Consider the following 22,905-nt stretch of genomic DNA (forward strand, 5'->3'; position numbering starts at 1 on the left):
AATAATGTATTAAATAGTTTATAACACATATATGATCATTTTTTTTTTCATTTTTTTAATATTTTTATTTGTTGTTCATTTTTATCATACAGAGTTTTAATGATCTTTTATACCTATTTTCATTCTTTTTAACATGTTCTTATAAATATAATTTTACCACCGCAAATACCTAAATATATTTCATTTATTATAACATAAAAGCGTATTATAATATTTAGTAGTATAAAACAATTTCATTAAAATTTAGAGAAAGAAAATAAAGAGATGTTCAAAATATATTTAAATTTAATTGTTTGAATTTTTTTTTTTTGTAATTTTAAAAAGTATTTTTTAATTTTATCTACTTTGTTTGGCTAGAACAAGTGAAACAATTCAATGTTTATATAATTTATAAATGTTTTGATTTTTATAAAATTTTAATTAAGTGTAATTATTTACTATTTTATATAACTATTGACTTTTATTTAATTACTATTTAATATTCTGTTTTGAAATCTATACAATTATATTTTTTTATTAATATTTGACATTAAAATCGAGAAAATTTCTTTCTAAAATTAAATATTTAATAATATTATATTTCTTTTTTTGTGATATTTATTTTTTTATAAAGTTTATTTAATTGATATTAGAATAATAAAAAAAGGAATACAAACATGGAAACAAATACATCCATTATTCTATGAGAATGGGACAAATTATAACCTCTTTAACTATAGAGATAGATATAGAAAAAAAAAATTACTTCAGAGATACTAATGGAATAATGAAATCTGTATCACCCCGTATGGTTGTCATCTCTATACATGACATACAATAAAGAAAAGAGAAACATATCCATGCTTTAAATTCTATCCTCTTTGAAATATTATTGTAACTTTAACTAAAACAGCAATAAATTAGGAACATTACTTTTGTAATAGCTAAGGAATTTATTTAATATCGTTAATTATTAGACTGTTTTGAGTGAACTTCTTACTCCATTCTTCTCACAAGAATGGAAATCCTTCGTTGGATAAGCAGATATCAGCACATACATCAGTAAAGCAGTGCATTTAAAGCAAAGCACAACATCATAAAATTAACCTCAAATATAAGAGATAAGCATATCTGAACCTCCTACACAAGTCAGGAACAAGCTGTTGCAAAAGTTAATATAGGATCTAGCACAACATACATACAAATTTTAGAATAGAGTCCAATATTATACTTATTATATGTAGCATGCATAAATATAACATCCAACTCTCTCTCCAAGCTCCATTCCATCCTTCAACAACATATTCATGATTTCTGCATGATGACAAGAACAGGGTGAGATTTTATCTAAAAAAAGAAAGTAAAAAAATACAAATAAAGAGAGAAATTCCTAGTTACACTTGACAAGAAAAGATAAATATGAAAAAAGTAGTTGTACTTATGCAGAATTTCTAACCTGCATTGGAAGGTACAATTTGAACTCGGGTGGGAGTTCTTCTTCAGAGTAGAGGCGATCAGAGAAGTATATCCTTCTCAGGCGACAGTTTGCATGAACCTGAACTCGCAGCGTCTCCACATAATTAGTACCATATGCTCTCTTGGTGAAATCAGCCAGGTTAAACTGTATTTGATTCCAGCCGTCATCCATTCTTAGTGGCATAGTGCAAATGTACGGCTTTACTCGAGTGACGGCCTATTATGTATAATGACATGAAAATTAGAACGCATGAATCATTTGTAAATCATATAGATTGTATTCCAGTAAAGATATTGAGATCATTTTAGCAAAACAATGTTACAATATTCCATATCTTCCTTTTTCAAGTACCGTAGTATTCCTCAGAGATGACTGTTAGAATAGGCATAGAACAGGGTTTTATTAAAAAGTTGTTGAGTTGATCCTATCTATATGACACCACCAGTTATTACCTACCAATAATGTTAGGTTTCTGAGTTAGAAGCCTAACTTTCTCACAACACCCACTCACGCAAAGGCAATCAAACCAGAGAGAACACAGGAATTGTATGTATTCACTGTAACATACAACAAAATACAATAACGATTCGGGAGCCTAATCCCCCTCAACAAGGTCCAAGACCTGTTTACATAAAGTAAATGGCTAGCTACTCAACAAAATCACAAAAGGTTTATTTATATTCTCTCTCCCCCTAACAACCTGACAAACTTTCCTGCCTTTTTATTCATCCTCTATCATTCGGTCTTAGTGTAGATACCATTTGGCTCCTTCGCTCCTATTCCCGTATCGTCTGGCCCTCGATTCCCCCTTTCTACTGTTCCCTTCCTTTCCACCGTTCTGCTCACCAATGCGACTCACACAACCTACTGCCTTTAACCGTTCGGTTCTCCCCTACCGACTACCATTCGGCCAGACTCCCTTCCCCTTCCCCCTGCCTCCTACCATTTGGCTCAGCCACTTCCTGCCTTCTATCCTAAACTCAATATATCCTATCATCCTATATCCTAACAAATAATGACCCAAATGATTAGTCCAATGCTCCCAGGTGAATCCTCTTCATTAAATTCTTTTCAATTATCACTCAAACACTCCTAATAATGACGACACAAATTAGCCCATTGCTATCTAAAAAGGCACTCATTCTACTCGTAATTCAGATCCTGTTTACAATTTTCTCAGCTATAGTAGGTTGTCTCCTTGACATTTTTCTTTTCTCTCCTCTCTTCTACAATTTCTAAAAATGTGAATAAAGCATTTGATCATCATGGATAGTGACCATGATTGTTGTGAAGTTTTCTCTATGGTCCTCAAGCAATGTTCACATGGTTACTTTGGAAAATTTAGTCACATTATTCAAAATATGTTTACTTAATAGTGTGCATTGATGATATAGTCACTACAAGGGAATGACACTACTAGAATTTCAACTAAAGGAACATGCATGCAATCAATTTCAAACCAAGGATCCCAGATGTCTCAAATACTTTTCGGGCATTGAGGTGACAATCAAAAAAAGGTATTGTAATTTCACAAAGAAAATATGCTCTAGATATCCTAAAAGAAAACGAATATGATTGACTATAGATGAATACCAAAATCAAAAATTAATTGCAGAGTACGATGAATATTTTCTCTGATCCCAAAAGATATAAAAGACTTGTTGGATCAGTTCATACATATTCTTTATATTGATCATTGCAATGTTGACATCCGTATTCCAAGGAACCTCATAAAAGATCCAAGGCAACGTATGATATATGAAGATAAAGGAAATTATCAAAAACTTTAGGTATTGAGATGCTGATTAGTTCATACATATTCTTTATATTGATCATTGGAATGTTGACATCCATATTCCAAGGAACCTCAGAAAAGATCCAAGGCAACGTACGTTGTATGAAGATAAAGGAAATTATCAAAATTTTAGGTATTGTGATGCTGATTAGGCAGGATTTCTAATGAATTGATGCTTTACTACAAGATATTTTGTTTTCATTGAAGGAAATATTATCTCCCAGTAAATGCAAGAAACAAAATGTAGTTACACAATCAACTGAGTATAAGATGATGTTATCTGTGTGTAAAACAACACCTCTAGGAACTTAAATTTTGTAGATTCAGCAAATGAAGTGATAATCAAGCATATGAAGATATATATTAAAAGCACATTTAATCATATAACTATTTTTCAAGTTTTTAATTGATTAATTAATGTCTCTAATCAAATGAAATAAAAATAATTAATATCTTTACATGTTAAATTACTCTCCTATAATTAATAATTGAAACTTAATTTGTAAGTGTTAATAATTTAAATTATAATATTATTGTACATTTGCATCTTTCAAACGATATGATACAAAAAAATTAATCTTTTAAATTATATTTTAATTCAATTTTTAATTTAAAAGAAAAAAGAAATAGAAAAAGAGGCTAGCTCTCCTTGCCTCTAACCCATCAGTTTGACAAGTCAGGCGAGACAAGCCAAAGCAGGTTGAAAAATCCAACTTAACCTGCCAAATTTTGGTGGGCTGACAAACCAGCCCGTGGACCAAAGCCCACTATGCCATTCCTAAAGAATATGATATAGAAGAAATCAAAATTCTGCAAGTTGTGGACCAACCCCTTAAACATAAAAACAAGGGCAGACTTACACACTTGAAAATTTGAAGCTCGAAATCGTCGCCTGACATTCTTATCATCCAAAACTTGAATCTCAAATGTGAAATACTTCTTTAGATTCTTGACAATCATAACCAAGAATGGAAGTTTTATACCAAGTGTTGCAGCTGGGTCAGCTGGGCATGTAATGTATGTGGACTGAATATTTGATCCGATTATTTCTAGTACATTGGATTGAATATCTTCATCCTGAGGTCGTTTGATATGACCATTCACAACTATAACAAAGTCCAAGAAAAATCAGTGACATAATACTTACTTTGAACAACAAAAAGACTGTTCCTATCATCAGACAACAAACCACAAATATGTTAAGATAAACAATTAACAACTTGAGACCATTTAATTCATCAAATATAAATCATCAGATAGAAATGGGTCACATTGATCCTTAAATATGTGAGCCATTGTCACTAAAGTCCTTTAAAACAAAAAAAAAAAAAAGTTGTATTTAGCCCCTGAAAGTGTGAAAGAAAGGTCCAACATTACATCCTGCTCAAGGTTACTGAATCAACATTTAAATCACGAATCCAAACTATTCTTTGAATCATGAATCAAAATATTGTATTGAACAATAAGATTCAAGTATATAAATGATAAACAGTGTTCAATAAAAGCAATTTAAAGAGGAAATAGATAAAATAACTTAAGCAGCAGTCACACAAAACAAAACTATTACTTATTACTAAGTTTGTGAATTTTTATATTAGAAGAAAGAAGAATAATGTTTCAACTAAGGCATACAGACTACAAGAAATAAATTGAAAGCAGATACCGGACTGAAGCATGATGTTTCAACTATGCAGAGTAACTTAATAGAGTAGTATTAACGTATATGAGAAAGATTCACTGAAAAAAAGTGATCTGAGAATATACAAATTCCTTAACACAACAGGAATAGGAAATACCAAGACTAATCTTACACATTAACCTTTCATGGGATCAATATGCAAGAAGATCAATGAGTAAGGATTCATGTATCCCACCATGAGCTGTTGGGCGAGGTGTCACTGTTACATGGGTACTTGAGATAGAAAGAAATGTAAGGATCTTTTATTGAATGAAGAACAAAATTAGGGATAATTGAATGAAGAAAACTTTCAGTTCAGTAGAACACTGCATAAAATGATAATGATACAAAAGAGTCAATCCCATATAAAATAGAGACTCTGGACTCTCCTAACTGTCTTAGGATTCTTAGACAGTTAATTCTTCCCCCATCCCACCTGGTCCATATGATAGCCCCCTAATTGGAGATAACAAACCTCCTAACCTGCCCCGTGTAACTTATCTTAACAATAAGCTCACCCCTTTTCTTCTTGAAATTCACATGTTTAACTATAGGTCTGCTATCAGTCAGCCTCATAGTAGGAACCTTACTATTTAACACCATAATAAATAAATTTTCAAAATGAGAACAAAGTCACATAGTTTCAGACCAAGGCACAGCAGAGTATTGTTGCATTTAAATCAAGCTCAAATATTATTAGATTGGCTGTGTTTTAAAAGATAAAGTACAACCATTGGCTGGAAAATGAACAAGTAAGGCTTAATATCTTCATACTAATTAGCTATACACTGTGCATGGGTATTTTATGAAAATCCCACCATCGATTCTTCAATCAATGGTCATAATTTTTCACATTGAAGCACTAGATGCTACTGCAAACCCGAAAGCACGTACCTTCTTTGTCCCATATCTGCAATGGTTTACTCCTAAATAAATAAATAAATAAAAAAGACAACGAAAAATATCAGTAACTTCATCATAGCCAATATACGAAAACAGGATTATGAAACGAAGATGCCAAAACGAAACATACCCAAGGCTGCATAATATGGAAAGAAATCCGGATTGGAACGTGTTCTTGAACATCTTCTACACTGCTGCTAAAAGCCTCAACACAGCAACATCAAACCTAGATTAAAAATAAAAAATAAAAATAAAATAAAAAACAAGACACAAAATTAGAATAAGATTCCACACACAATAACCTACACGGAATGAAATCGCATTCAGAAAGTAAGCAAAACGAGTAATCAAAGGTTACAAGGCACGTAAGAGAGATGAATGAATAGCGATGAAAAACCCTAAACGCAAATTGTTGTGTAGACAATACAAATAACCGAAACAAGTGAGAATAAGAACTTACAGATTAGAGCACCAAGAAAGGTTTTGTTTCTTCCTGCAATCACAGAACCACAAACATAAAAAGCTTGCAGAACTTTAAACAACTTTGTTATATAAATGGTTAAATGTGATTTTATTCTGGAATGTACGATGATATCAAACTTTTGACCATTAAATTTAAAAGAAAAATTTTTAAAATACTGAATTTGAAAAATAAAATAAAATATAAAATATAATTTAAATTCGAATACCAAAACTAAATTTATTTAACATCTCAAAAGCTGAAATATAATTTAATCAATTATAAATAAAAACAATCATCAATTATTAGCTTTTATCTTATTTCCAAGTCTATGTCTTTCTTTATTTGATATTTTGAATAGATTTAAAAATAAAGTTTGTAGGATTTTATTGATGTGATAGATTAAAAAAGTTTATTTCAAAATTCATCCTTACTTACCTTCAAATCCATTCTAATAAATAATAAAAAAATTTACCTTTAAATCCTCTCAAATTCATTTAATCACTCTTTTTTAAATTCATTCAAGTGAACAAAGTCTAATGGTATAAATTAAGTGTTATTTCTATTGTTTCTCCAAATACCATTCACGCCAGAACAATAATAGGATAAAAAATAATTATCATCTTGAAGTAACCCAACCACTATTTTCACATTTTTTGAGAATATAAAAATTAATTTAAAAAATTGATATAATTATTAGTAGAATAAATAACAATTACCAAACATAAAAACTAATATTATAATCTATACCTATTAATAGATGTACTTATGTACTATTGGAAATTATTCTTTTAATAAATAATATTCTTTTTAAACTAAAATAATTATTTTACTAATTTTATTCTTTAAGATTTTTAAATTTAATCCATTTTTTTAATTTGACTGGTTTTTTTAAACTCAAGCACTGATTTAAAATAAAATAACTATATATAATAAAAAAATTATCTTACAAAATTTAAAAATTATTTATATTTACTTCTATATTTATAATTTTATTTTTTATCATAAAAAAATTTGTGATCATTAATGTAACATCCTAAAAATTATAGTATGAACTACATTAATGAGACATCACATAATAAGAAGTTAGAACAGGTATTGGGAAATAAAAGTTACTTACGGTTATCTTAAAATAACCATAAATTTAAAACTTTACAAAATATAATTAATTCATATACAAAACATAAGAACAAACCGAACGGTTATACAAACGATGTATAAACCGAACAGTCCTAAACTAAGAGATTTGAGGCTCCTCGCTCAGCACCTGCTCCAAACAACACTTTTCACACTCTGCTCACACCCACAAGATGATCATTGCAAAGGAAAACTGAACAGACAAACAAGACAAGACAGAAAAGAAGGGTAAGCTAGTGTAATTTAATTAATCATGTTAACATGCCATTCAGACAAACATATAATACAATTATACACATACAGATATCATATAAGCATGTTATGACCGACCACTTTACTCTGATCGTCCGGATAAGTATGAATATGAGTTATGGTCGTTCGTGCACTCGTGGGAGGTAACCTCGAAACCTCACGATTCCCATAGTTGGAAACCCAAGCTGCCACACGAGGTTAGCCCTTCATCCCTCACTGTAGCTGGAAACCCAAGCTACCACATGAGTTTAGTCTGTGAGCTGGAAACCTAAGCTACCACGCGACCAAGCCTCCTACTATTCTCACCACATGCCTCATCATTTTCTACTTGAGACTCGGTGACCATTAGAATGTCAGGATGAACGCCAAGACTAAGCTTCCCTTATTCATACTTTTACCACATTGAAACCAACCACCAAGACATTCCTCCTTGGAATTCTCTTTCACATCCATATTACAAATATCACATCATACTTTCACTTTGACACCATTATGTTAATGCGTACATAAGCCATTAAAGCAACTGAAATAAATATAAATATATGCCGAACAAAAATCACCAAACACATATAAACAATATCGAATACCCTGTGAATGTTGGAGACCGAATGGTCTCGTACTACCTAAAGAATAGGACCGAACGGTCCATAACATGTACGGCTGAAGAGATGGCTGGACATTATTAAAAAACCGACCACTATAAGATACCGAGTACACAACATGACCGAATACTACAACCAGACCAAGAACTAAGTTAGATCTAACGCTTATGGCTTAGACCGAACACTTATAGTTTAAGCCGAACACCTATAGCTTTGGTCGAACACCTGATAACGGTTAAAAATACCATTATCTGTTATGTAATTTTAACATTAAATGCACCCTTTTTTGCTTAGAAACTTGCTTGGAATCATGTTTTTCTGTTAAGTTGTGTGAATAAGAGAGTTGAGGTTGAATTTGATGATTTTATGACTAATTCCCTTTGTTTTGATAGAAAATGAGTTAATATGGAAAGCAGGGATAAAGTGCTAAGGAGATAGAGCTCAGAAAGGTCCAGAAAAAGCACCAGAAGGAAAGAAGCTCGAGGCTTGGGCGCCCTTTTTGAGGCTTAAGCGCAGGAAGTGTCGCTCACTGCCTGGGCGCCCCTTTTTGGGGCGCTTGAGCACCGGATGAAGAAGGCTTGGGCGTACTCTGAAAGGCTTAAGCGTAGGAAGTGTCGCTCACCGCCCAGGAGCCCCTTTTTGGGGCGCTTGAGCGCCGGATGAAGAAGGCTTGGGCGTACTCTTGAAGGCTTAAGCACAGGAAGTGTTTCTCACCGCCCGGGCGCCTCTTTTTGGGGCGCTTGAGCGCCGAATGTAGAAGGCTTGGGCGACCTCTATGAGGCTTGAGTGTGAAAGACCACCGCTCGCCGCCCGGGAGCCCTAAGTGGGGCGCTTGAGCGCCAGCGACTTAGGCTTGGGCTTTGTTTCTGTTCTACTTCTGTTATATTTAGAGGACCCTGACGTCCTAGGTTTGGTATCTCTAGCTGGAGCAACACAACATCACACTCTTCTACTCTCTGAAGGCGGATTTGGAGGCGAGAGCTTTCTCTTCTACTTTTAGGGTTTCACTATCTCATGTTTTTCCATTATTCATCTAGTTTCTCCATGTCTATGGAGAACTAAACTCTATTTGTTGTTGGGGGATGATGTAACCTTGTGAACTCTCATGTATTTGAATTGATTCTTAATTTATATGTTTTTCATTAATTGTTAGGGAATTCATCTGTTTCAATGCTTGCTCTATTTAACTCATTTAGTAGCATGATTTATGAATTGGATGAGTGCCGGGAGGTTCCTTACAATTCAGGTTCTTGTTGAATTCTCCCAAGGGTAATATTTCTTAGGGATGAGGGTATGAGTACTTGGTCGTCTTAAGTTCTTGATCTTCAGACTTAATTTTCTAGGAACGCTAGGAATTGCACGAACTAGGAATTAAGGCAGGCTTATTGCCGAGGGATCGGGTTCTAAGTAACTTAGTGAGTGACGTTAACATTAATGTAAAAAGAAGAATTCTTATATACATGAGAGTAAACTTGGTGAAATCAAACCCTAACAATATATTCATCTCATATTAAACAACATTCGTTCATCTCTGTGTTACTCTAATATTGATCAATTTGCATTCATATTTAATTTTATGTCTTTCCATTTGAAACCAACAATCTCGTTTTATTTAAGTCTTAATTAATCGAGTTATCACACAACTGTTTAGTGCCGAGAGTCCTCTAGGATACGATACTTGCTCTTACCATTTTATATTACTTGTGTGATTTGGTACACTTGTCAATCCATCAACAACACCCATAACTTAGGCCGAACACTAAGATATAATCGAACGGTCATTAGCGGGTAAGACCTATAAGAGACCGAACATAGTTAAGACCGATTACTAGTACGAGATCGACTACTACCAAAAACGAGCGCTAATACAAAACCGAGCACTACCAAGAACGAGCGCTAGTACAAGACCGAGCACTACCAAGAACGAGCGCTAGTACAAGACCAAACACTACCACCTAAGACCGAACGGTCATGAATGGGTAAGACTAAAGAGACTGAACCCATTTCATGACCAAGTACCTGAACATGACCGAGCGATCAACAGCGAACGCTCAATTTTATGCATAATTCTGCAGAACTTTTGCAGAATTATGAACAAGCTAGATTTTACCAAAACTAAACAATTTCCCTAACTTCTAATCCTCCAAACATGAATCCTATACACCTTTACACCTATCCAAGGTTACCTAAATCTTTCTAACATCTTTCCAAAGAGTCTCATATCAGATTTCACTCCAAAATCTGCATAATCAACAACTCAAGGACCGAAAATAAGATTTCCTAGTTTTGGAACATTTTTAAGTGACCTAAGAGTTCTAAGAAATCTTAAACAACTTAACCAGATTCTCCATACAGACCACACTCACACCTAACACCAATTCATCATTTTCATTGTCACACTTCCTCACAATTCACTCGGCCATGAACCAGAATTCTGCAGAAAAGCATTTAACATGAACACAACACACAACAACAATGCCGAATACCAAATCATTCAATTTTACACACATGCATAATCATCAAACAACATTTTCATACATAGTAAATCATAATTAAATTAACTAGCTTCCCTTACCTCTTTGACCGAACAAAACGACGTTTATCTTCTCCAGAAATTGCTTTCACACCAGAAAATCCTAGAAACACTTATATTTCCCCGATTGGTGAGAAAAGACCACCCAATGGATCAAAATGAAATTAGAAAGGGGAAGAGAAGGTTGAAGAACACATGCAACCAGTAGGGCTACCTTGCATGTGACAAAATTTTTCAGATTTTCACAAAAACTCAAGAAACTAAACTTACCCGTTAAAACACAAGTTTGATCGGTGCAAAAGGAAACTCTTGAAGTCAGAATCACCTAGGGAGCTCTTGATCTTCGATCATATGAAACACAAGTGAGAAATTTGAGAGAGAGAGAAGGGAGAGGAATGGTAGAAAATTCTATTTTAGAGAGATATAGAGTCTGAAAATAATGAGGTCATCTTTGTTATAAATTTTCTATTTATATGCTCATGAAACACTTGGTCTCTTTATTTTGAGACATCTATCCCTCTCATAACACGTAATTTTTGGACTCTCACAATTAATCTATACTATTAATTTCTACTTTTATACTATTAATAAAGTTAGCACTATTATATAAAGGAATTTTTCTTTTCTTTCTACACATTTTCACTATTACTTTTAATAACTATTTTTTCCAAATTTAAAAAAATAATTATTTTTTAGTAACTATCTTTTCTAATTCAAATAATTATAATAGTAAAATAAATATTTTCCAATTTTATCCTTTTTAGTCGTTATTTTTTTAATTAAAATAATTATTCATAATAAATAAATATTTACAAAAAAATACTATAAAAAGTATTTATTTTATAATTTTTTATATAATTACTTTTATAACAGGTATTTTATAGTTTATTAATATTTTTCATGAGTTTCTACTAGTATTAATAAAGATTATTGGTTTTTTAACCAGCTCATAACCATTTTTTGTGTACAGATTTCTTTCTTATTTTATCCTTGTTAATATAAATTATTTTATAATAATGTCTTTTGAAAATATAATCAATTACATATAATAAAAATCCATATTTGATAAAATATTAGATATGTAAAATTATAAAAATCATTTATTTTATATATTTTTTAAATGATTTTGGTATAAGTTAATTTTTTTTGTCATAATGAAAAAAGGTGGATACAAATTTCACTGGTTTTTAAAAGAGATTACTTTTTTTGGTGTACACAATTATTTTTAGTTTTATTCTTTTAATAAATAATTACTTTATAAAATTCTAAATAAATTCATGTTAACTTTGATTGAACTTTCTTACCACAAGGTCTAACATTAATCATCACGTGAAAGTTTTATTATAGAAAAACTGTGAACAAAACATGGGAGCACCATACTAAATTTATGGTAAAAAGAAATTACGTTTTTATGAAATATTTAAGACTTATTATGAAAATTATTTAAATAAATACATGAAATTGTTTTCTATAAATCAAGATGACTAACTTATTCACAAAATGATTTCCTTTATTAAGAATATAAAAAACTTTGAATTTAAAATGTCACTTATCAGTATCACCATAAGCATGAGCAACCTGTAATTTAATATCATTGATTATAATAACAAATGAAATAAACTAACCAGTAATGTCAAATGCAACTTTTACCCATAAACTACCATAGGAGGAGTGACATATTTTAAAGAAGACATAATAACTAATGAATCAAACTTTATTGATTCACTACTATTAAAAACATCTAGATTATTAGTAGAAGAATTCATTCACAACATGAATATTATTAAGTTCAACCAACTATTTTCTCACCACTAGAATTACTGCTGACATCTTGTTATAATCTTCTACAGTTAAATATTTCATGACTAATTATTTTATAATTTTAACAAAATAGAGACAGATTCTTATACTCTACATCTATCAAAATTTGGTTAAGTTATTCAAGTAACAAATCAACATTTACTAAAAAATGAGTAAAAAATTCACAAAACTTATTTTTGGTATAATCATCCAAAGATAAATGTGTATCAATTCTACCTGTAATGAAAAAATTGCATTCAACTATTAATATTTCAAAGAAAGACTATGTATATGAACCCAACATTGAGTTTTATGAGTTTCATAGATGCAGAGACAAAGTCCCTTGTCTAAGAAAAAACGCAAAGAATACTAGAAGATAAATTCCACATTCTAATAACTAAAACCCTTCTCATATGATCTAATGAAGAGAAAACAAATTCATATAATTCCTTTTTTTTGTATACAATTTTTTTTTATCTAACCTTACACTTTTAGTAAATACTTTTTTAAATTCAAATAGTTACTCACTAGTGAAAACGTATCCGCTACACATTTTTGTTCAATTTTTTTATATAATAATAAAATTATTATTATTCTAACACTCCAATTATCTGAGTCACTAAACTGTCTTAAACTTAATATTTTTAACAATAATATCAAAATTCTCCAAAAATTGAATACATTTAATAAATCCAAATGTTAATTAATATTTACAACCCAAATATAAAAATTCACTATAAACCAATATAGAAATTTTTAAAATCCTTTTTCTAAAATGGAAATACACTTCATGTAAAGTCCGAGATAACATTTTCCCTCTCTTAAGTGTTTACTCAGGACTTGGAATAACTCTCGTATAACACACACATTATACGATCATCGCCGTACACATAAACATGTACAGTGAGCTAACAAAAAAATCCTTTTAACTTTGCTTATCAAAACTCAACAAATCCACCAATACCCATGAATGAGCACAATGCCAATGTTCTCTCTCACTCACACACTAAAAATGATTTTTTACAAATAATTTTACAAAATAAACTTGGTAGGTGTTTTGTTGAAAAAATACGTAGATATTTTTTGGATTAAATATTTTGTAAAAAGAAGTATAATTTTTTTTAAGAAAATTTGTAGGTAATAAATATTTGTATAATAATGTACAGCAGAATTTGCAAGTATTAATATTGATTCTTCTTTGCAAAAAAAAATTACAAAAAAAAATTCACAATTATTTTTTATAGATAATTTTTCATAGGAAATTTGTAAGTAATAAATTTTTTTTAATAATGCATGTATTAATACGATCACTCTTTCTCGAAATACCAATATAAATTATAATTTTTAAATAACATAGTTTAGAATATAATTTTTAATCTTATTCATAATTATGTAAATTATGTTAATTTTAAATAATTGAATGGAAATAGTAAATGTGTACTTTCATACATATATTTCAAAATATCTTTTGTTTTATTTCGGTTGTTTCAAAATATATTTAACTTTATATATTATTTCAAATACATCTCGAATTATGTATTCTAGGTCATCTCTAAGTATTATTTAAATTACACATTCTAAATAGTATTTACTTTACATAGTATTTCGAAGCATCAAACACCACTTGCGAATAAGTGTTGTGCAAAATAAAACTTTTGAAATTTTATTACACTTACGATTAAGCTTATTTACGAGGTTGTAGCGTAAAACATGCTATGCGTTGTAAAGTTACACGTAGAAGTGCTTAATTAATAATAGAATTGGGCAGGAAAAAATATAGAGCAAAATAAAAAATTTAAAATTTAGAAAAACAAAAACTCAAATTCAAATGTAGTATGATAATTAAGCATAATGTTAAACCATATCTGTTCAATATATCATAAAAGTTTCAGTAAAAAATATTGTCATAAAATGTCTAACACAGTCACATTTAAAAATGTTGGATGTTTTTACATGAATATTATTAAACATGTTTACCCTTGAGACGTTCATCCCAATGCAGTCCATTACCACTGGTACTTGGGCTATTTGTTTCTTCTTTTGGCTGAAAGTGTCAAATAAGATGACAATGAAAATTAAAAATTTCAAATAATAACAGGATAAAAAAATTATGAGCACTTTCAACTACAACAAACCATAAAAACCAACAATAGATATATAAGTGAATAAATGAACAATTATCCACTTCATTGTCTTAATCATAAAATGATTCCCATTTTTCTTTTTCAATATGTGGCATAAGGGTTTTAGTGATCCATCTTTTATTACTTCACTTAATCGAATTTTCTGTCCCCAAAAGTAGTGAGGGGTTTGGGAAATTTAAAAAGAAAAAAAAAGTTCAACACGTTTAAAATTAAGGTATTGAAGTGTACAAAAGTTAGCCAAATAATAATAAACATATATAATAAAAATGGCTAATGAACACTACACAAAATTTAGAATCATTCACATTTCAAATTAAACAAAATTGTACGTGGGTTACGTTATTGAAGACTCTCAATGTTTATATTAAAATATAAGTCTATGTTTTCATATGAGAATATTAATCATTCAAAGATAAACGATTACATATAATGCTCATCTTTGAAAGTTCTCCTTGATGATATAACACCACAAATATTATTAAACATTTAAAAGAATATACTTAAGGCTATTTCCTTCTAAAAACCTATATTGAATATATTTTTAAACGTTTGTGGCTCAATCAATCTAAAAATTGATTTCAGGATTGATTATGATATCGAGTGATTGATCCATGAAAGAGCCATATTGTTACAATGCTTTCACATTCCATAAAGCAAAATTGAATTCCATGGTGGTGATAATTATGTCAATGAATATGATTTTGTTCTTTGACAATAAAATAAGTCTCATAGTACAAGTCCATGGACGATAATTTACAGTGGATTATAAAATAAAATAAAAAAGATTATCAATCAGATTAAGGATATATGGATTTGACGGGTTCATTGCAAAAATCCTAGTTTGTCTTTAATGAACATAGCAATATAAAAGCATAAGCAAGATGAAGAAGAAAGAAAATCAAGAAATTTGAAATAGAGCTCTTTGATAGAGTTCTCACACCATCTAGATTGAAAGAGAAAAGAAAAAATTAATGATTGATACACTTTTCATATGTCATGCAAGAAAGAAAGTGACTTTATATAGTCATTCAAGTACAACCTTAATAATAGAATAATTATTTACTCGACAAACTAATTGATTAAAATAATTACTAGTAATATGGTATACAGTTCTTTAAAAAAAAAATGTTATTTTAGTGTTGAATTTTTTTTATCCATACAATTTATCTACATATTAGCCAATTTCATATTTAATTCATGTACTAAAGATCCATTAAACGCTAGCAAATGTCTAATTCAACCCACCCAAAATTAAACCATTCTATGCCCTTCTTCATTTCTTAATCATTAATATCATTTTTTACCTTAAAACTAAAATTAATTTTTAAAAAAGAGGAGATTACACATATCAACATTTGATTACAGACCTAATGTGAGATCCAACTCTACATGAGAGTAATATCTAGTTGTAGTGTTCTATCACAAATCAGAAAAACCATGTTAAATGAAAATAAGATGATTGCCTAAGCTCTCTATTATCAAAGGTATAGTAACTTTAGTATCATAGTCTTCAATATATATAACCATTAATACATGTAACCAAATGGAGAATTTGACCACAATTAAGGATTTAATTAGAAAATCGAAGAATATGAGGGGGATTTAGGATTTTGTGTTCTTAATTAGTGGAGATGGGTTTATGGATGTTTTAACATGAGTTATGGTTGGTGATGTATGGTGTACCTTTAAAAATTAATGGTCACTAGGAAGGGAAAGGATATTTGTGAAGGAAAAAAAAAACACTAGTAAAATAATGCTTACAACTAAAGGGCATGCTTTATTTCCTTAACAAAGATAATGCATCTTTAATTGAAGTCTTATTTTTTTACTCAACAAAGAATATTTCTGAAGGGTTATCTTTAACTTCTCCCTAGAAACAATATATATATAAGAACTATTAGAAGTGAACTTTTGTAGGATGAGGCTTGCATCCAGTTATATTATGAATTGACTTTATCTCTAGTCGATGTGAGACTTAACAAGAATCATTTAACAAACTTCAAAAGATAAGATTTTTAGTTTTATGTCATTTAATTATTATGATGCATGTTTTACTCCTATAGTTTCAGATGTGATTTTATTTATTATTTGTTCTGCTTTGAATATATCTTATATTACTATTACTATGTTGTTCCATATTGAATAAAGCAAATATTTAATAACTAGAATCTTCTTTTTGTTTCTCTTACTCTTTATCTTTTATATATATTGTGATTGATAAAATATAACATATTGGTATCAAAGTTTTCATCTTCAAAACAAACTTTAAGAATGAAACTTTTTTAAGTCTTTTTTTCTTGGAAATTTAAAACAATTAGTATTAAAAAAAATTGAGGTTTTTGTTTAGAGGTCTAATGCAATTAGTGCGAAAAAAAAATTGAAGACTTTTTTTTTTTTTTTGGAAAGTATAAAGCATAGACTTTACTTAATTGGACCTTTAGCCGGCTCTATCATATACAATGGATCTAGCATAATTTTTTGATGGTGAAGAGTGAAAGTTATAGTTGCAAGAATGACCACTAAGTATTGGATAAGATGACGTATAATATAACTTATGACATTTCTAAATTACTTTCAATCAACAAACCCTCAAATGAAGAGTCACAAAGATAGGAAGGCAAAAAGATCAAGACTAAAAATTGCCCTTTTTGCTGTAAAAACTTGTATGTAAATAAAACCATGTTTGAATACAATTGGTAATTGATTAAAGATGCAAAAGGCAAAGGCATATTCAAGGTGAATATGGGAACTAAAAAACATGATCATCAATGTTGAACCATGACCAAAAAAAAAACTCAAACATGTTCACCTTCTTGGACTCCTATACATGCAAAAACACACTTTGATGAAAGTTGCCTTGATATGCTTGGAGACAAGTTAACTAAATGTAAGCTTTTGTTACTACGATAAGCTATGGTTGAAAAAAGAAATATTTTCTTAAAAAACTTGTAGACCAACTCAACATATTAACTTGTACACACAAATGTTAAGAGACTTTAGAGCGCATCATATTTTAATGGTGATAAAATACTATATTACAATTATTGATTATTAAACCATTTTTTTTAATTTATTTCCTTAAATCCAAGGCTAATGTTGCTAATAATTTCTGGAAAATAAAGTACTAGTGTAAAATCAAAGTGGTTGTAGGTTTCAAACTATAAGGTTTGACATAAATGAATGCACTAATTATGTTTTCGATAAATTTTGTGAAGAAACTAATATTGAACACTAATTCACCATACTTTACACTCCTAACAAAGTGGTGTACGTAAAAGAAGAAGTGCCAACAGCTACAAATATTGTTGTATTATTGTTGAGTATACTAGCTACACAATTTTTACATAGAAAAGCTCCATTTCAAGTAATTTGTTACAAACCAAATTTACAAAAATATTATTTTTGTTATTATATTTGTTTTTATTCTGTATTATAACGACAAGTAATTTGATTATGATATTTGTTTTTCTTTTGTCAGTGACAAAACTTAAGTAATTTGAAGAAGTTGATAATGATAAAAATAAATAATAAAAAAATAAGTGAAGACTAAAGATAATTAAAAAGAATAATACTTGAGAGATGCGAACAACCTAGATAAGTCAGATGATGTATCTAATCAAACTCGATTAATATAGTTTTATAAACTAATATAAGACTGGATTGGATTGTAATGATATCTTTTAGTCTTTATAGTCAAATTTTCATAAATGTTTTGTCCAATTGCAAACCTTAATACAATTAAAATGCTACTTGCCTTGATTGCCATAAAGGTTGGAAAATTGATCACATTTAAAATAATGTTTTCTAGATTATTATTTTCGAGAGAAAATGCATAATAGCTTTAGAGGGTTCCGTTTAGGATTAATCCTACCGAACGCGTTAGAGGGAGAGAACATTTAGAAGTTGAGAAAGACCACCTTAAATAAGACCTAATATATTAGGATAAATTACCACCTTCAAGACTTTAAATTGATAAAAAAATTTAATTGAAGCTCATGTGAAGGTGGTTGAGGCAAATTTAATGAAATAAAATCATAATGGAATCCTAATTTGTGAAAAGAAATACACAAAAAAAAAATACTAAAAGAATCCAATCAACAAGAAGTTTAACAAGGACAATAAAGTTTATCAATTTGATAAAAAAAAAACATGATCTTAATTATATTATATCAATAAAAAACAAAAATCATATGTTCGTCCTTACAAAAATCTCACACTGTAAAAAAAACATAAATATCATCTTATTAATTTATACATTCACCAACGATAATTTTCTTTTTTAATTTTTAAATCTAAAGTTGTCGAAAAAGTACCTTTATATTTTCATGAACCTTCTTTTTCTGCTCATCAACCTTTTTTTCTTGTAAATGAACCTTCTCTTCTCTTTCTATGTCTTCTTCGCTATCATCATCAATCATCTTAGGCTACTCAAAGTAGAAAATACAAGAAATACAAGAAAATTATCGTAAAAATATTCAAAATGATTATTATAAAAGTTACATAAAGTGATATGCTACATATATATTTTTCGAATGAGATGTTACCTAAAACTTGATGAAAGAGCATGAGGTGTCTTTTAATTAGTTTTTTAGTAAATTTTTTGCATAGCTTATTAATAAAAAAGAGTTAAGTTAATGGCAATAAACATCATGTAAGTAAAATAAGTTATTAATTAGTTTTCTAAAGTAATTCTTTCCAGAAATTGAAAATTTTGAATTTTTATAATGGGTCTGGATTTATAAGTTAAGGCACTTAAAGCTCTGTTTAATTTGATCATTTTTCCTTTTGTTATTATTACAATAACTTCTCATTTTGAACTATACTTTTATTAAACATTTATATACAATAAATATGAAAAATAGTTAGACGTGTCCCTAAGTTTGCTCCATTGTATATTTATAGGTCCTTATTTTCTATTGAAACAAACTTCAGTATATAATAATAGCTTCTCAATAATTTTTTGACCTCATTCTGAAATTAATAAGTTATCCTTTAAACAACAAAAGAGAGACATGGGTTTGACTTCATATCAGAATGATTGACCATCAAACAAGCAAAAATTAGTCTGATATACCCTTTTTTGAAGGAGGCATTTTTGTATAATATACAAAATTGTAAGGAAGTGCTATGAATTCAAGGGTTTAGAACAAAAAAAGTTATAATATTATTCTAAAATATGAAGTATTCAATTAGTGCTAGTAAGCAAAATGGTGGAGTAGCTAATTGGTTGAGAAAGAGATACTTAGACTATATAATGTATATCTACCCTGTCATATAGTGAACATAAAAGTATTATCAAAATTAACACTTAATAATCTAATTTATCTAGCAAACTTGTTCATACACTCAAAATAATAATTAGAATATTTAATGTAGTATCAAAATAATAATGTTCATACTAATTGATGTGGAAATTTCTAAAAAGGAAGCCAATTTTTTTTAAGGTTGGTTCTAACAATGAAACAAAAATCCTAATGGTTACTAGGCCTTTTGATTTCAATCCAATTACCAGAATTCTTTGCTTTCTTTTACCTCATGCTATGCTAAGATTAAAACAATAATAGAATAACAATTTTTCAATAGGAAACTTTTTAAATAGAAATTGCTTTATATAGAGTAAACCCATTCAAATACAAAATTCTTATTACAGTACCATTAAGAGAGATAAAGAACAAAGTTACAATTGTAATTCATAAATGAGATCTCTAAACTATATTGGATTGTTGAAGTTGTCAAGGTGACATAGTAAGATTATACATTCATACCCAAATTTCATGGATGCAACCATATTATTACTTTAAGCAAATACTAACTAAACCAATTGTTTTGTTATTTATTTCATTAATATTAATATTAATATTTCTTTTTCTTTTTCTCTTCCCATATATAAGAAAGATTTTGGGGGAATTTCTTTCCTAAGTTAGAGTGTGTTAGAAAATAACCTTAACACTTTTTTATCCATCTTAATTTTCTTATGCATGTTTATATCTCCAAATTCTAACTCTCATAAAAAATATATCTAAGGTAGATATAATCTCACATCAATTAAAATTAATACCAAGTACTTTTTATAACATCTTACCATCCTAATTTTACATGATTTTTTTCTCAAATTCTATTAAAACATATCTTATTACTCTTAATGATAATGTTGATTTCACATTCAAATATGCATAAATTCGAATAAAAACCAAAACAACAAAAAGAAAACCTATACATTGAAATTATATATATAAAAAAAATACCTATCAAAGACATATTTCAAAAATTCAAATTTTAAGATTAACCTAATTAAATTTATATGAAATGAAAATAAGTTAAAATAATTTTACAAAAGAAGAAAGAATCACCTTGTGCGAAATAATCTCAGGTGTCTGTGGTGGAGTTAGTGGTGTCAATTGACGATGATGGTAACGACGACGAAAGTACTTAATTCTAAAAAAAAAAAAAGTTAAGTTCAAAGAAAAAAAATGAATGATATAGAAAAAAAAAATTATATGAATACCCAAATCTTCTATCATCGCTTGTCTGACGAGCAGCCATTTTTTAACCTGAGAAGAGGAAGGTGAGTTTAAAACTCGAAAGGCTTTTAATTTTTAATGTAACAAAAATATTAAATACAACATTAATTGAAAAGAGAAAAATAATAAATATATCTTTTAAAAAATTATTTTCCATCTAGAAATAAATTTATTGCAATGGTTGTTAACCCGTTTTTCTTGATAAACTCACTACTTTATTATTTGTATTCATTGGTTAATTCCAAATAAGGTCATTGTTTAACGATTAGCAGTATTTTTTATTTTTTTAATTTAGTTATTCAGTTTATGAAGTTTCTTTGTGGTCATTTGGTTAAAGTGATTAAAGTGGTTGTCATTATTACAATTATTTGGATGAATTGAAATATTGGAAATCATAGTAGATTTCAAGATCCAATGGTGTTTTCTTCAGTTATTTTTCAAATTTCAAATTAAGGAGTTATGCGCGTGACAGAAAATAAATCTAAGAAACGTGTGAGTAATATTGTCTTTGTTTTTTGTGCTAACATATTTCAATATTCAAACTAGGGAGGGTATGATAGTTTTCTTTGTGAACATAATATGACAAGTTCCATATGCTAATTGACTTAAGGTGAATATTAATGGTGCAATTAGGGATAGTTTTGATTTGGCTTCATGTGCTAATATTAAGCCGAGATGAAAATATGGGTAGTTTTCCAACTTTTTTAGTGGTACGAACTTCTATTTGTGCCGAATTTATGAGGACTATTTATGTTTTGGTACATTCATTGGTTAATTCAAGTAAGCTTTCTTTGATCTTTTCAATTATCTAATTAATTAATTTTTTGGATATTAATAAATTTAGTTAATTAGAAAACTATCCTAAAATTATATGATTTTTAAAGCTATCTCTAACATTAATAAACATTTTTCTAAGTCTTTTTCTTTTTTTATTCTCTTATTATTAATATATTAGTATTAATTGTTTGTTAATTATATATTTGAATAGTCAAAGTAAGTTCCCAACCTGTTATTTACTTGGGAAAATAGGTGTCAGGAGCGGCTGCAGCGGAATGGTTAGCGTGTGATAACAAACCAAGAGGGTTTTTAATACAAACGTGTGCCTTTCAATTTCTACTCAATTAAACTTACTTAGCAATTAACAAAGACAAATAAAGCAAGAGTAAGGTTGAGAGAAATTTGCACAGATGATTTTATCCTGGTTCGGATCTTACCAATCCTACGTCCAGTCGTTTATCTCAAACAAGATAAACCTTTTCACTAACACAAAACAATTACAAACTACAATCACAAAGATACAATTTGTAAGAGTTTAGAAAACACCTCTCTTGATACCACAAGAGATGAAACTACACCTCCTTTGAGTCTTCACAAAGGATGAACACCTCCTCCGAATACTTCACGAAGGATGAACACCTCCTTCGAATACTTCACGAAGGATGATTCTCTTCCGAACACCTCCTTAGACACACCAAGGATGAACCGGCTATTTCCTCTATCACCGTAGCAGCACTTCACCAGCTCCACAGACAAGAGTTTCACAAGCCGAACAAGAACACACAAGTCTCAAGAATTTCTGAGTATTTTGAGCACAAGGGAAGAGTTTCTGTGTCTCTGGTTGTTT

The 22,905-nt window shown here is 29.3% G+C and overlaps 2 protein-coding genes across 4 annotated transcripts; both read right to left on the reverse strand.

The window, feature by feature from the left end:
* Positions 1–1,060: 1,060 nt before the first annotated feature.
* On the reverse strand, positions 1,061–6,420 carry LOC108340822 (uncharacterized). Of its 3 annotated transcripts, none has more exons than XM_017578413.2 (6): positions 6,293–6,420; positions 5,963–6,058; positions 5,824–5,855; positions 4,116–4,357; positions 1,436–1,672; positions 1,061–1,293 (listed from the first exon to the last, which is right to left on the reverse strand). In XM_017578413.2, the coding sequence occupies exons 2-6, from the start codon at positions 6,013–6,015 to the stop codon at positions 1,285–1,287; spliced, it is 573 nt and encodes a 190-aa protein (XP_017433902.1). In that variant the 5' UTR covers positions 6,016–6,058; positions 6,293–6,420; the 3' UTR covers positions 1,061–1,284. The 3 variants fall into 3 exon arrangements, with proteins under 3 accessions (XP_017433902.1, XP_052733607.1, XP_052733608.1); XM_052877647.1 differs by lacking the exon at positions 6,293–6,420 and adding an exon at positions 5,071–5,163; XM_052877648.1 differs by lacking the exon at positions 6,293–6,420 and adding an exon at positions 5,063–5,163.
* An 8,108-nt stretch (positions 6,421–14,528) lies between these two features.
* Positions 14,529–21,338, reverse strand: LOC108340185 (uncharacterized). Its single transcript, XM_017577398.1, has 4 exons — positions 21,266–21,338; positions 21,111–21,195; positions 19,074–19,184; positions 14,529–14,660 (listed from the first exon to the last, which is right to left on the reverse strand). The coding sequence occupies exons 1-4, from the start codon at positions 21,301–21,303 to the stop codon at positions 14,580–14,582; spliced, it is 315 nt and encodes a 104-aa protein (XP_017432887.1). The 5' UTR covers positions 21,304–21,338; the 3' UTR covers positions 14,529–14,579.
* Positions 21,339–22,905: the final 1,567 nt, after the last annotated feature.

Source organism: Vigna angularis, chromosome 5 (genome assembly GCF_016808095.1).
Source record: "Vigna angularis cultivar LongXiaoDou No.4 chromosome 5, ASM1680809v1, whole genome shotgun sequence".
NCBI lineage: Eukaryota > Viridiplantae > Streptophyta > Magnoliopsida > Fabales > Fabaceae > Vigna > Vigna angularis.

Coding starts and splice junctions, on each gene's coding strand:
- LOC108340822 (XM_017578413.2), bottom strand. CDS start 6,015: ATGTTCAAGAACACGTTCCAATCCGGATTTCTTTCCATATTATGCAGC. Junction 5,856..5,962: donor TCCATATTATGCAGCCTTGG/GTATGTTTCGTT, acceptor TTATTTATTTAG/GAGTAAACCATTGCAGATAT. Junction 1,673..4,115: donor TTCGAGCTTCAAATTTTCAA/GTGTGTAAGTCT, acceptor TATACATAATAG/GCCGTCACTCGAGTAAAGCC.
- LOC108340185 (XM_017577398.1), bottom strand. CDS start 21,303: ATGGCTGCTCGTCAGACAAGCGATGATAGAAGATTTGG. Junction 21,196..21,265: donor AGCGATGATAGAAGATTTGG/GTATTCATATAA, acceptor TTTTTTTTTTAG/AATTAAGTACTTTCGTCGTC. Junction 19,185..21,110: donor CTGAGATTATTTCGCACAAG/GTGATTCTTTCT, acceptor TACTTTGAGTAG/CCTAAGATGATTGATGATGA.